Source organism: Lissotriton helveticus, chromosome 5_1 (assembly GCF_964261635.1).
Source record: "Lissotriton helveticus chromosome 5_1, aLisHel1.1, whole genome shotgun sequence".
NCBI classification, from domain to species: Eukaryota; Metazoa; Chordata; class Amphibia; order Caudata; family Salamandridae; genus Lissotriton; species Lissotriton helveticus.
In genome coordinates, this window is record NC_136065.1 from 325,763,004 (window position 1) to 325,777,620 (window position 14,617).

Genomic DNA, 14,617 nt, shown 5'->3' on the forward strand with positions numbered 1-14,617 from the left:
CAGTATGGATGCATCTGGTAGACTGGGTTCCCCCTGTATGAGATCACACATCCGCTGATAAGTTTGAGCTTCATAAGGGCGGTGGAGCTTGGATCTGTACTAGACACTATGAGCATTGGGTAACAGCTGCGTATATACCTTCATTCACTTGGACCTAACTAGCCATTGCCTACATTTCTCAACCGTATAGCTCTTTCTCTGCCAAATCATTTTGTCTGAATCACAGACCTCCCAGAGCCATAAAGTGCATGGAGATGGTGATACACTATGAGGGACAACATCTAAGAATTCAGACAAATATAGAATTTTTACAAGATGTTCAAACACCTCTAAAATCCACATGAATACTACAGCAACAATACATTAAGCATTAATTTACCAGGAACATGGTAAGACCTTCACTGCATGGCTTTCGCTGCAGCATCTGCAAAGCATCCTGAACAATGAAAAGGAGGTCTCAAAAGCAAATGGCCTCAGTAAAGACTGAACGGACTCAATGAAAGACAACTAACCGAAAAATAAAGATAAGAGAGAGAGGGCCAGTTAACAAGAGCGACAAGAACCCACAGTCCCTTTACACTAAGTTGTTGGTAGCCCTGCAATGTTGCATAATGATTCTAAAGCTCATCTACAGCAATGCTGCCTTTAGACAAGATGCATAGCTACAGCTCATGTCACGCTCTCCCCTTCTTCTCCATTTGGCATCATATTATTCATATGGTGGCATCTCTGACTTGAGCATTACTGGGCCTTCTCTGATTACTTCCCTTACCACCCCTCTCACCCTTCATTTGGGATAACCATTCACAGACCTCTGCTCCCCCTGTGACTAAGAAGGGACTGTGCTGCTGTTTGCGTGTTGTAGTTCCCCTTCACCCGCAGCTCTAAAGTGGACAGCCCATTGGGGAGAGGAGTTGGCCTAACAACTAGGGTGGTTGTCTTCGAATCTGGGGAACTGGGTTCGAGTCGCGGCAACGACGCTGAACATCTTGTGATAATGGGCAAATAACTTAATCTCCCTATGCCTAACAAAAAAAAAAAATGTGTCCTCGAGTAACACAACTGGTGCTATGCAAAGCGCTCTGATACCCGATTCGGGTCAAGTTTGCTCTATATAAAATCCGGGAAAATAAAAAATAAAAAAATAAATAACACAGATCATCCACGTTGATATCAGCCTTTTTTCTCTGCCTCTAGCACAACAGTAACCATGAATCCCACACACAGGACCTGCATCCATCATCTACATCCAATTGTTTTTTCCGCACCAGTCTCTCACACCTCCAACCGCATTGTAATGGCAGGCACTAAGCCTAAAGACAAGGTAAGAGTACTTCTCTGGTCATTACGCCTGACTCCAAAGCACCTTCCACGTAAGATTTCAACAAATACAACACTCTGCAACCATGCCCTCCCCTACTGGGCAGCATGCCACCGTTGTAGCTTTGGTGGCCCACATACGGATCACACAAATCCTATAATACTATAATACACTGTCATGATCAGACATTCTCGGATAGTGACTTATTATCAGACAAAGGTGTGTAAAAATTCAATTTTGACATCATGCGTAAAGTTTTGTTCATTTGCCTCCAAACTAAAAAAGCAGCGAGGACCACCTTGAATTTTTGTTTTTTTATAATAGCTGGGTTCAATAACTTTCAATAAGCACTGCCGAGCATGAGTGCCTAAAAGCATTTCAAAGATGGAAGGTGCCATGGCCGGTTCTGTTACATAATCATGAAAAAGTAGAACCCGAATTGTTTTCAGAGTAATAGCCCAATAATACATTCTGAAATTCGGGAACCCCAGCCCAGCACAATCTGACGGAAGAGTACACCATTTTAAAGATCTTCTAGCACGACGATACCCCCACAAAAACCTGGACAACATCCTGTCTATTCTATTGAAAAGAGACATTGAAAAAAATAAAGGAATAGTGCGAAAAAAATACAAAAATTTTGGAAAAATCATCATCTTAATGACATTAGTTCGTCCGTATAAAGACAAGTGTAAGTTATTAAATCTTTCTAACGTTCTATTAGTGGATATAAGTAAAGGGTCTATATTTAATGCGACAATATCATCGACCTTGGGGGATAAAGTTACACCGAGATATGTACCAGTAGTATTTAGTGGGATGTCAGTGGGTTTACCTGTTTCGGAATGTATGATCTGAGTTTTTGTGATATTGAGCTTATAACCGGAAACTTTCCCAAACTCTCTAGCCACATCAATAATTATAGGTAGCACAGAGGAGACATCAGAGGTTACGATAGCCACGTCATCTGCGTACGCTAAGACTTTGTGGTCAACTTCAAAAAGACGGACTGGTGGGATATTAGGTTCCAAAATAAGTCTGTTCAAATAAGGTTCTAAATATAGCGCAAATAAAAGAGGGGAACAGGGGCAGCCTTGTCTAGTCCCCCTAGTAATTGAAAAAGGTCTCGAGTGGTCAGTACCTAATCTTATTACACCTTTAGGATTAGAGTAGAGTGATCGTACCGCTTGAATGAATTGTAATGGAAACCCCTTCCATTCTAGCACTGTCCAAAGGAATCCCCAGTCTACTCTATCAAACGCTTTTTCCGCGTCGAGTAAGATCACCCCGACTGAGGATTCCTTTGCTTGGGCCCAGTCTAATAGTGTAATAACGCGTTTAACATGATCGGTGGTATCTCTATGTCTAATAAAACCATGTTGAATGTGAGAGACTAAGCTAGACATTACATGGTTTAGTCTATTTGCAAGAATTTTAGAATAAATCTTACTGTCAGCGGTGATAAGAGAGATGGGTCGATATGATCCTAATTCTTTTGAGTCCTTGTTCTTCTTTAAAAAAACAACTATAATAGCGGTAGACCAGGAATCAGGTGGTTTCCCTTGAAATGCCGAATTAAAGATCTTTAACAATTCTGGTTTCAACATATGTCTAAATGTCCGGTAAAATTCAAGGGGTATCTGGTCAGATCCCATGGCTTTACCTGCCGCAAGACTCAAAATAGCATATTCGATCTCATCCCAGCTTATTGAGCGTATAAATAAATCAGTCTCTTCAGAACACAATAATGATTGATTAGTACTGTGGAGATAGTTTACAGGATTGAGAGTCTTATCAACTTCATTGTTAAAGTCATTATACAGTGTTTTATAGAAATCATAGAATGATTCTAAAATTCCTTCCCTGCGTTCATGATAAACACCATTCATATCTTTGACCCCTTGAATTTCATTAATAGAAGATTTTTGACGGAGGCGTTGTGCTAAAATTTTACCAGTACGCTCACTATACTCATAGCGTTCAGTTTTATATAACTTAAATTTTGAAGCTACTTCGTCGGCAATATGAGTCCGTAAGCCAGAACGTTCAATTACTAAACGTGATTGAGCATCTTCTATACCTGTATTATTTTTACATGCGGTTGATAGATCCATCTCAATTAGCCTGATCTTATTTAGCCTCTCCTTAAAGTCTGTTTGGATTTTTTTCCTCTTAAAATTTGCGAAGCTAATTGTCTCTCCACGTACGATTGATTTAAAAGCATCCCACACCACTTGTGGGGAGGCCGTGTTGTTATTTGTTAGAAAAAAGTCATTAATGATAGTCGCCATAAATTGAAGATAGTCTTCGTCTAATAACAGATTTCTCTGGAATGACCAGGATCTAATTGAGTTTTGGCGTTCTGTGGGAACCTGGATCTCAGCAATTATGGGATTGTGGTCTGAGATGACTTGAGGTAGAATTTCGATACTAATTGTCTCCAAGAACTGAGAAGAAACAAAAAAATAATCTAATCGGACAAATTTCCGATGGGGAATGGAATAGAAAGTATATCCAGGATCTTTATGATACAATTTGTGACATTATTTAAAACTTGAAGAATTTCAGTGGGAGTTGACTCTTAGCCCATTGCAACAACAAGAAAGTAAGAAAGGCATACCCAGGCGACCACTCTGCCATTGAAGCACGGAAGCTTTGCATTGTCATCCGAGATCTCTTCTTTCACAACCCTGGAAAACACAAAGCATTGATGTTTAGAAGAAATTCCAGTCATAAAAAATAAATAACAATTAAGCTAGGAAAAATGAGCCACCATATGAATAGCGAGGCACTCAGAGACCAATCACTAAAGCATTTAGGAGTATGTGAAGTGGTACTACAGGAGTAAAACATCATGTACTCTTAAATGCGTTGGTGAATAGGCCCCATAATGTTCAATTGCCTATTAGTAAACATGACAAAAAGGCATACTCCTTTCTATTTGTACTAATTGTATATGAATAGTACCTAAACAGTCCCATTTTTGGATAACTATTTCACATACTCATAAATCCCCTTGGGAAAAGCACCCGAGGTCCACCGTGCATTAGAATAAGGTAGAAAGAGGGCACAGTACTTTCTATTTACACTCATTGTTTATGGATGGACCCTACATATTCCCCTTTTATTCCCCTTTTAGGAGTACTACTTCACATACTCATAAATGCCTTTGTGAATCGGCCTTCTAACCTAGGGGATGCTCCGTGAACAGTTTGGCACTCTCTGAATGATGTAATATTTATTTGGTACATTATTTTTGGAGTTTTGTATGGTGGTAAACATATTCCTTTACAGTACAGCCACTTCCGAGCATTACCTTTATAGTGAAAACTAACAACAAATACTTTTGATCAGATCTGACCAACGATTAGCAGGAAGCGTATTCAGGATCACTAGGGATGTGGGAAAATTACTTTCCCTAAGAGGAGACAACAACTTGAGCTCTCTAAAGACAAAGAGAAAGCAATAATTGTGCTTAACAATCTATATTTTTAATATAACACATATATGGCCTATATCATTATAAATATAGAAACAAGTAACCAAAATATTTTTCAATATGCAATAAAGTGCATTTTATGAAGTGCTATCACACACTTTCTTTTAACTATGTTGTAATGGCATTGTGCCATGTAAACCCTGCTTCAAAGAGCTCCTCTGGCTTCCTGTGAAGCTAGGGCCGGACTGCTGTAGCAGGCACCAGGAGTTTCCCCAGTGGGCTGCCAAGGACTGGCAGTTTTTTTGTTACCAGTGGTGGTTGTGCAGCATAGCTGAAATATCAGCCCCCTGTAACTAAATCGGCTGAAACCGGCCCTGGCAAACAGCTCGGCCGCACCCCCTTGCCAGGGCCTGTTTCGGTTCCCAGTACAGCCCTGAGTGAAGCAAAGAATTGAATTCAGTATGAGCAGTTTCAAAGTTTTGGAGAGACTGTGCAGGAAACCTTCTGAAGCTCTTACACCTTGGCAACCCAACAATGTAATCAAAATTCAGACAGCTTAAAGCTTATCCTCAAACCTTGAATGAAGTATGAATGAGGTAAGGATCATCCGTGCTTCGAACATACAATTTTGAACATTTTTAACCAGTACCCAGAGAATTAACTCATTTTAGCACCTTCCAAAAGAACGCTGGGTTAGAGACATTTCATGCAAGCTTTCACCTCACACCAAGACATTGCTCGAATTTAGTTTCTCAAAGGTCCCACCATAACCATCATACAAAGATCCAGTGTGAGAGACCTCGTAGCTCACTGCCTGTGCTTTCCACCTGGTTCAACAGGAGGCCCATGGAAGGGCCCAGCTTTCAATAACTTGTAGTGAAGTGTCCACAATGTGACACGTTTTGTGGTTTACATAATAGTTGATACAAACAAATGGATCTGATGAGATGAGGAAACATGTACCCACTCTGGAGATCAATGTACAAGGAGACAACATCATTTGGATGTTAACACTTGTGGTGTCACTTGTAGGGCAGCGCCACATACGTGACAGCAACTCCAGACTTCCTAACTAATACTGTGCAATTCTTGCAAAGATGAAGACTGCACACAACTTTGCCCCTAGGTGAAGGCCTCCCAACAAAATTGTTTGTGGGTGTATTTTTCTGCTAAAATGATGTTGTTTCAGGAGTCCTTGCCGGCATCTTTCCCTAGACGATTCTCCCACTCAAAATAGGTATTGAAGACTTTTTCTCCAGCAGAAAACCTAAGCTTTGTCTGCTTGTCCATTAGCGTCCTATTTTTCCACTATTTGAAACTTACAACATTGGTATTAAAGACAAATGTGATCAAGTTGGTTGTAAGAAATTAAGTGATTAGTTGAGAAGGATGGAAGGCCCACTCAAATTATAAACAGAATCCTTGTCAGGGTAAACCACAAAAGCCTCTAAATTACCCTCGCTTAACCCAATGGCAGCTTGGCCCAAAGCAGTCATACTTAACTTAGAGGCAATGTGTAAAGTATTTATGCAGCACGCAAGCAGTAATAAAATGATAACTCCACAAAACAAAATAGTCCCAAACCAATATAGAAAAATTGAGTACATTAAAAAAAAATAAAAAAACTAATTAAATCCAATTAGTAGAACTGGAGTTATGATTTTTTATAGTTTTTTGTGGAATCTAGTGCCTAAAAGATCAAAGTGCCAACTGTGGGTATCTGGTCGCGCGAGACCGAGGCAAAGTCAAAATTTAAGGCTCAACACAATTGAGTGCGGGTCGGATTCAAGGGGTGGATTAGGCCCGCTCTCAGCTTACCTTCAAACAGAAGAAATTTCAAGAACATTTTCAGGAGAGGGTAGAGTCTCAGTGGGGCAAGGAAACAGGTGGCCGCCGAGAGGTCGTCAAAGACAGGGAGCCTCTGGACGAAGTCTTGGTGAAACCATCAATGATGGCGGTAAAATCTCTGGGAAAAGCAGGATTTTCAGGCCGAGGTGGTCTTTGATATCCATGGTGTGCTAGTCAACGTTGAGTCCGGTGAAGATTTCTACCTTTGAGGTTTAGAGGTTGTTCTGGAACTTGGATTCCCCCAGCCTGATGAGGTTGTAAGCTGTAGCCGAATAGGACTCCACGAGGCTGGGTACCACTGCCGGGAGTTACTGCTGAAGAGGATTAGCTGCTGCAGAGAAGAACGTAGGAGGAGCTACAGCAAAGTTTATCCCACTGGAGATGCACCTTTGGCGGATCAGCTTGAGGTAGGTCCCAGTCTCCTACCAGTTTCAAATCGTTTTTGTGAAAATTTTCCAAGTTTCAGATTTTGGAGTCTGGAAGAAAGATGCCACTCCATCACAACAACACGGGTCAAAGACCTGGGGGCACCACTTGGGGGGTTTGGACTCATTTTATCAGTTCAAGGACTGAGGAGCTCATTATGTCCCTGTAGATCACATAGGTGGCCAGGTAATTAGCCCTTGGAGTCACTCTGGCAGTCCTGGGTTCAAGGAGCAGGCCCAGTACTCCTATTTCAGACTGTTGCCAGCAAGTCAGTTGTTTCCTCAGCAGGGATTCAGGACAATCCTTTTAGCAGCAGGGTAGTCCTTCTTATGAATCCCCCACAGGTCCAGGAGTATACTGAAGAGGGGTTATGGAACTCTAATATGAATACCTGGTACCAGTCTTTGGGTGTCATGGGACCTCCTTTACTACCACCACATCTGGTTCTGGTTAATTCTTCCCTTTCCCTGCCAAGGTTTCAAACTGTCTGGGAGTGACAAAAGGCTGTTGTCAGGTTTATTTTGGTGTACTGGAGGCAAGGCCCTTTGAAGTATAAATAGGGCAGGGTACAGCTCCATCCCCAGTCATCCTGGCAGGAGGGCTCATCCTGCCCGCAACTAGTCCCCCTTGTGTCACTGTCTGGGAGGAATATACAAACCCCAACAGCAGAGCCATTTACAGTCATGTGACCCTGGGCACTGGCAAAAAGGCATACCTGGTTTAGGCGGAAAAATGCCAACTTTCTAAAAGTGGAATTTTCAGAACAGTGACTTAAAATCCAACTTTAGCATTAAAGAAATTTTTAAATTACAATTCATTTGAGTCCAAACAGTATATCTCTATCTGATCCCAATCCAAAGTTAGCATTTATAAAATGTAATAAGGTAACCCAGTGTTAGTCAAAGGGAGAAATAGGCCTTACCAAAGTGAAAATTACTTTAGGAGTTTCACTGCCAGGACTGTAAAACTTAAGTACACATGTCCTACTTTTTAAACCCCAGGCACCCTGCCCTAGAAGCTGTTAGGGCCTACCTTTGGGTTGACATATGAGTTAAAAAGGAAGAATAAGGTCTAACATAGGTTTATTTTGTCCATTTCAAATGGCAGTTTAAAACTGCACTACAGGCTATAGTGGCAGGCCTAGGACACTTCTGAAGTGCTACTTTAGTGGGTGGTACAATAAGTGCGGCAGACCCTCTAGTAGCATGCATTTTACAGGTCCTGGGTGCATATAGTACCATTTACTAGGGACTTTAAAGTAAATAAATGTGTCAATTAAGTACAAGCCAATTTTACCATGTTTTAGGGAGAGAACGCAAGTACTTCAGCACTGGTTAGCAGTGGTAAAATGCACATAGTCTCAAGCAGTGCTTAAGTTCATTTGGTGGTTTCCAGTGCTCGGCACCAGCACTTAATTGTCAACACTGGTGCTTGTTTTAGTCTACCACAAGGTGGCGCTGTCTGGATAATTTAGAGATGACCACAACAGCTAATTATTTATTCAATATACAGTAAAAATTACTTTACCTGATCAATGTACAACTCTGCAGAGAAGGCAACTCAAGCACAAGTTGTCACGACACTGAAATATCTACTCCAGCTTCCATTGTAGGGGATTTTAGATTGCTCTCAATAAACAATACTGTTGCTCTCCCTGCTCAATTTACAACCATGCAGAGAACAAAACTTAAGCACCAGATGTTGCACCGCATGGGTAATGCTCCAACCCTCATTGTAAGAGATCCCACGTAGAATGTATTCAACACATCAATTCCCACAAAGAAGACCGTACATCAAGCCAAGGCCAGAAAAAATATCAAATCCACCCCTCACCTGTTCTCATAAAAAGGAAACAACAAGATTTGTCTGTGTGCACACATTACATCCCTGATGAGACTACAGCCACTCACTCCTTTTAAGGAGGATAGTGTGTTTTAAAGTGAAAAAGAGCATGCAAGTTTGCAGGCCCGTCAGAAGAGAGGAGCTGTGGCCAAGAGTTTTTTCAGAGCCCAGTGCTTGTGCTGTAACATTTACTTTTACATTTTAAAGCAAAACTGTTTAATTATGACTGGGGCAACTTAGACTATGAAAAACTACTATATGGCTCCAGGCGCTGGATCCGCCTTGTTTCCTCTTTTCCGGACAGACATGTTTTTTTTTTTTACTTTGATATAGGTCCTTGTCCAGCGAAGGGGACTGCTTCAGTTTGTTGACACAAGACCTTCAGATATGCTGCACGTTTTGCAGCAGCTTATCACACAAGGATGGTTAGCCACCCTTGTGTTACCAAAAGGTCTACGGATAACATATCCCTTTGCTGATCTGGCTGTCTCCAGCGTTACATGGCCTTATAGGTTTTCAAAGCTTGGACTGTCCTACATGCAGAATATGAGGTCATCATTATTATGATTATGGTTTCGCTCTGCTACATTTCAAACATTCATGTTTGCAGAATTTTTTCATCATTTCAATGTTTAAAACCCTAACCCTAGGATACTGATTCAGAGAGTCACTGAAAGAGAAGAGCTACTCGTTCTGAGATTTAATTACCAAAGTGTGTGTGCCCTGGCTGGAAAATATTGGTGAAAAATGGATAATGCACTACTTTTTTATACATTTTACAGTCACATTGGTGATAATTAGAGGGAGCCCTGCAGTAACTTGCTGCCTCAGCATAAGAGGTTGCTGCCTTGCTAGGGAGTATCCTACAAATTTAGGAACCTTGCTTTGAATTCTTTTAAGACACAGAACAGCAGTACTGTTCTTTACAGACATCTGTACAGCTAGTGTGCGTGTGTTGTCTAAAATACTAATTTCCCACCACCTGCTCTCCATGGGAGATAAAAGAATTGGAACTGATGCAAATTCATGCGTTGGTTCAGTATAATAATTTTCAGAGTTACTGAGTTATGATGTTATGATGTAGTGATGTTTAGTATTAGAAAACCAACTTCTATTTTTATATAGTGCTTCCTACCACTTTAAGCACTGTAAATAACAGATGTTTCTACTAATCAATTTATGGTAGTCATTCTACCAACTAGAACGATGGAAGGCTGAGTCTGTTTTGATGGAATGTTAACTCTAATCAGAAGATCATTGTCTGTTTCAACAAGGAACGTTCAACTCACTGAGCCATCCTGCCATCAATATGAGTATACACTGGCAAAGCCAATTGATCTGGCTTTGTAGGAGTATTTTTTTTCTTTACAACCATATGCAACAATAAAAAAATGTCGCAGCAGCCCAGACACATAAGCCTTGCCACTGAAGTGCAGTCCTTTTCGGACGGTTATGCATATTTGATCAGGAAAAATGCAACCAACCACTCACAGTGCAAAACACCTAGAGCTAAAAAAAACTTTTATTTATATATTATGACTTAAAAAAAACAAAAACACATTAGGGTAGAAGAGACATCCAAAACTGTCCCTAAACCAGATCTAAAAAGTGGCGAAGAAAAGGTGTTGAGTTATGGAGAAACCGTAGAATTTCCCAAGCTGGTGGCAACTATCATTATTTCCGCCCGCCGGCATCTTCCACGTGAGGGTGCAGCCCTGGCAGGCCTGAGAATACACGCTGGGTACCCGAGGGCAGCCGAAAACAAAACCTTGACAAATTGGGCTTTTTCTGAAGGGGTGAGCAGGGCTTGCCATATCCCGTTACAGCGGAGAGCGTGCCTCACCTGAAGGGGTTATTTCGGACCGGTAAGACGAGAGCTCGCGCTGACACACCAGCCCAAGGTGCAGGCAAGGGCCAGGGTTGGAGTGACAGGGCCGCTCGCGACCTGTCACTCACGTCTCGCGGTCTGTCTGAGAGGGAACTTTATCACCGGTCTGGTGAGGGAGAGGTGGGAGTGCCTGAGATGTCATGGCACTGTCACCTGCGCAAAGCCTTAAGGCGCCTACATAAGTTACGTCACAATATTCTGTCCATTGGCACAGCAAGGGTTAAATAGGCAAGTAACGCAAGCACAGGAAATGGGCACTGTTGCGTCTAGCAGTGATTTAAGTGGGCCGGGTCTCACTGGTGCTGAGCACCGCCAGTTTTTAAAGGGGGTTTCGAAACGGGTCTCTATCGGGCTCTGTTTTGTGCCCTGGTACAGGCGGTCCCTTTTTTCCGGACTGTAGTGACAGCAGGCACATCGATGTGCGATGCTCACACTGCTCACTTCTTGCTAATAAATGTTACAAAATGACTCATGCCAGGTGAGCGTTGTAGGGGAAGGGAATTCCTTTAAAGAGAGTAATTTCTCTCTGGATTTCCCTTCTCTTTTTGAAACTCATGAGCTGCAACATTGTTGTGGTGTCACCAGGGCTTTAAGTGGAAGCTTTTTCAATATTATATACAAGCCATAGTTGCTGCTTAATTATCTCATGCAACTAACAACCATTGACAAAGCCAATAGCCCTGCCTCGTTGTAAGTATGATGTTACTTGTTGTATGATATATCTGGATGCAATGACTGAAACTGCAAGATACAAGTAGGGCTAATAACTATGCTAAGCACAGATTTTTTGCTTACGAGTTTTTAAGCCACGCCCTTAATTACATTGGTTACGCCCCTTTGAGAGACCCCCAGTTTTCTCATCCCACCTAAAGCCCTGGCATCTAGTGTATAGCAAGGGCACCATGGGCCACTAATGCAGACAAAGACACAGGGCCGCATTGCCCCTTAGCTAAGTAGCAAAGAACAGCCATAATTTGAGTGTTCTGGGTTCTTCATACCCCTGGCGCCCCTCAGGCGTCCATATAGGCCTTCAGCTGCAATGTAACGGCGAAGCAGAAACTGCTTTATTTAATTCACTGCAAATGCCTAAATGCCGCAACAATAGTAAATGGACATTTACCACAATACCAGGGCCACGGTGAGCTGCAGCCAGGGTCAGTAGGAGGCTTTTGATGGGCCATGCGTCAAAAACTGGAGGCGAAACTCCGCCTCACTGGACTCACCCCTGCTGCATGTTTTGCCTCCACCCTCCGCCGTTGCATTGGAACTCCGTTAATGTGTACAAGTAATTAATTATTCGGAGGCCGAACAGCCTAGACTAGAGTAGCATTCAGTGAGCATGCTGTACTTTGGTTTGGATTGAAATGGGCTTCACCTGGTCCACATTATTACTAGCAGGTGGAGTAGAAAAGTCACCCCCTATCACAGGTAATATATCTGATCTGGTGACAAACTTCACACCAGGCCTAGTCTCTGAAACTCTGATCGCACTTACTAATCGTGATAGACCCTGGACTACACCGCTTTCCCATATGCTTATATGCCAGTCTCCATCACACAAGTACACCCTAAAAGGAGCTGGGTGGAATGCTTAAACAGCAGCAGCAGGTAATGGCGGTGGGGGGACCAGGTGAGGGGAGATTTCGAGAGACGACCACAAGGGAAAATTAAATGAATAATCAATTTTCCCTCGTGGCCCTCTCTCAAAATCCCCCCTCACCTGGCCCCACCACAATTACCTGCAGCGGCCGCGGCTGTGCTTAAATTAATCTCAGTGTTAGGGGCCATTCCATTCAAACTATTTTCACCTCACTCGCTGAAAAGGGCTTCAACACCTCATCAGGGGTAGCAAGTGCTATATATATGCAAACCCTTCCCTATTCTATCCCTCCACTATCCTTATCAATACAAATAACAGACTAACATGTCCACCGCTCAAATTAATTCCAAATTTCCCTATACTAATTCAACACTAAACCATTTTGGGTTCAGGAGTAGCATGCTACTCCCAGTAAAAGTGCTTCAACGTCTTGTCAGGGGTAGTAAGCTCTATATAAATGCAATTACAATCACAATATGTAGAACAATGTTGACTCCACACCAAATGTGTGAGACCAGTCTGTTCCAGGGATGGCCTGCACAGGAAACAGCGGCGGGGGGGGGGGGAGTCGACAGATGACAGGATAGGGAAAGTAAAATGAAAAATAAAATAAAACCACTTACCTTGCGCTTGCCACGATGCGGAGAGTGCAAGTTAGGTGGTTTTATTAATTTTTTTATTTTACTTTCCCTATCCAATTTTATGTCGACTTCCCCCGACGCCCACCCCCACCCATGCCGCCCAACAGCCCCACCGTTGTTACCTGTGCGGCCACGCCTGGTCAGATCTGGTAGTCTATAGAAAATAAGACCAGGTACTTTCATGTCATGCAACTTCATCCTGGTCATCTACTGCACTGCACAGCGTCCGGCTGCTACTTGGCAAGCTACTTCCTTGACATTTCTCCACTTAGTTTCAAATGGCTTCCCAAGTCAGCCATGCTTGTCTCTAAAGCTGGCTTCTGCTTCCTATGGTTTTGCTACAATTCTGAGATGCAGTGAGACTGCAGAGCCATAACTGCTCTCTTACATGTGATTTCAGAAGCCATAAAAGAGTGCATAAGTAGTAACTCTGACTCCCATCACCTACTGAGATGAGGGACAAGGAGGCCAAGACTGGATACTGACTGAAGCTTCTCATGACAACTAAAAGTGATCCGAGCCAAAAACGTCCAGAAACATAGGGTAAGTGTGGCCGACCTAGCCTACATGTTTCAAAATGCCTGTAAGAGAGCACTTGTAAATCTAGGTTTGGTGGACTCAAGGTTCTGATGCCCATGCATGACTAGCTCACCCATTTCAGGCTTTTTGCTTTTAGGACTTTTAAGCCCTCTTTCTCCAAGTAGAATATCATATCAAGTCCCAGAATGAAAGTGATACTGATGAAAGGTGAAGAGAAACTTGAGGGTTCCCTTCAACCTACAGCAAAATGATCACTTGTGTTTGGGAGTGAAGGTAAAACGTAAGCGAGTGAATGAGCGAGTGACTTTGCTTGATTAGTGCACACTGACTTCTGAAGCAGCTCTAGGCACTTGGAAAAATTAAGAACGCTCAGGAAAGGTGTCAGGATGGGAACACTAGAGACTGAAATCCACTATAGTATGAATCCTGTACATTATCCAAAACTGGGCATTTCAGATGGTGGGTGTGAAGATGGGTTCAGGCACCAATCCAATTTAGTACTTACCCTGCCGTCACAATACATCAAAATGCACTGCCAATTCTGTGTCAACTGTGATTGAATCACAGGACAAACTGTGCACCAGACAGTATGTAATGTTATGGGCACAGTCGTGCAACCATATGAACATCGATGGTGAACTGCCAGGTGGTGCATATATAGCTTCAAAATATTCACTATGTATACACTGAGGTGCTTGTTTTTTTAAAATTTAGCCAGAGGTCAATGTCGGCGGGATATGTGGGGCACAACGTGTCCATGTTTTATTGTATTTTAAAGACAACAGTCCCCATACTTTTTATTAAAAGATAAATGTCACAGAATGGTTAATTCTGACAGTTGAGATGCTGCAGTTTAAATGAATGGGAGGAGTCAACTGTGCTGTGAAGCAGAGTAAGAGACAGACAAGTAAACAAGAAACACGCCATGGTGCCTTCTGTCTGAAAGAAATGTAAATGTGTGCAATTGGTTAATCTGCAAATGTAAAGACTGTTTGGAAGCCGTGGTGGCTTTAATTGATGGAGTCACGTGATGCTTCCTGATGACAAAGATTTATTCTTTTTGAGAGGTATT

At 42.4% G+C, this 14,617-nt stretch overlaps 1 protein-coding gene across 3 annotated transcripts in view; it reads right to left on the bottom strand.

Moving 5' to 3' along the window:
• The window catches only part of DVL1 (dishevelled segment polarity protein 1), a 650,234-nt gene that overhangs the window by 395,223 nt on the left and 240,394 nt on the right, over positions 1 to 14,617 (bottom strand). For all 3 annotated transcript variants that reach the window (XM_078642391.1, XM_078642390.1, XM_078642393.1), the window contains exon 2: positions 3,942 to 4,011. In XM_078642391.1, the coding sequence (XP_078498517.1) occupies positions 3,942 to 4,011 (70 nt within the window). The remainder of the gene's footprint in view (positions 1 to 3,941; positions 4,012 to 14,617) is intronic.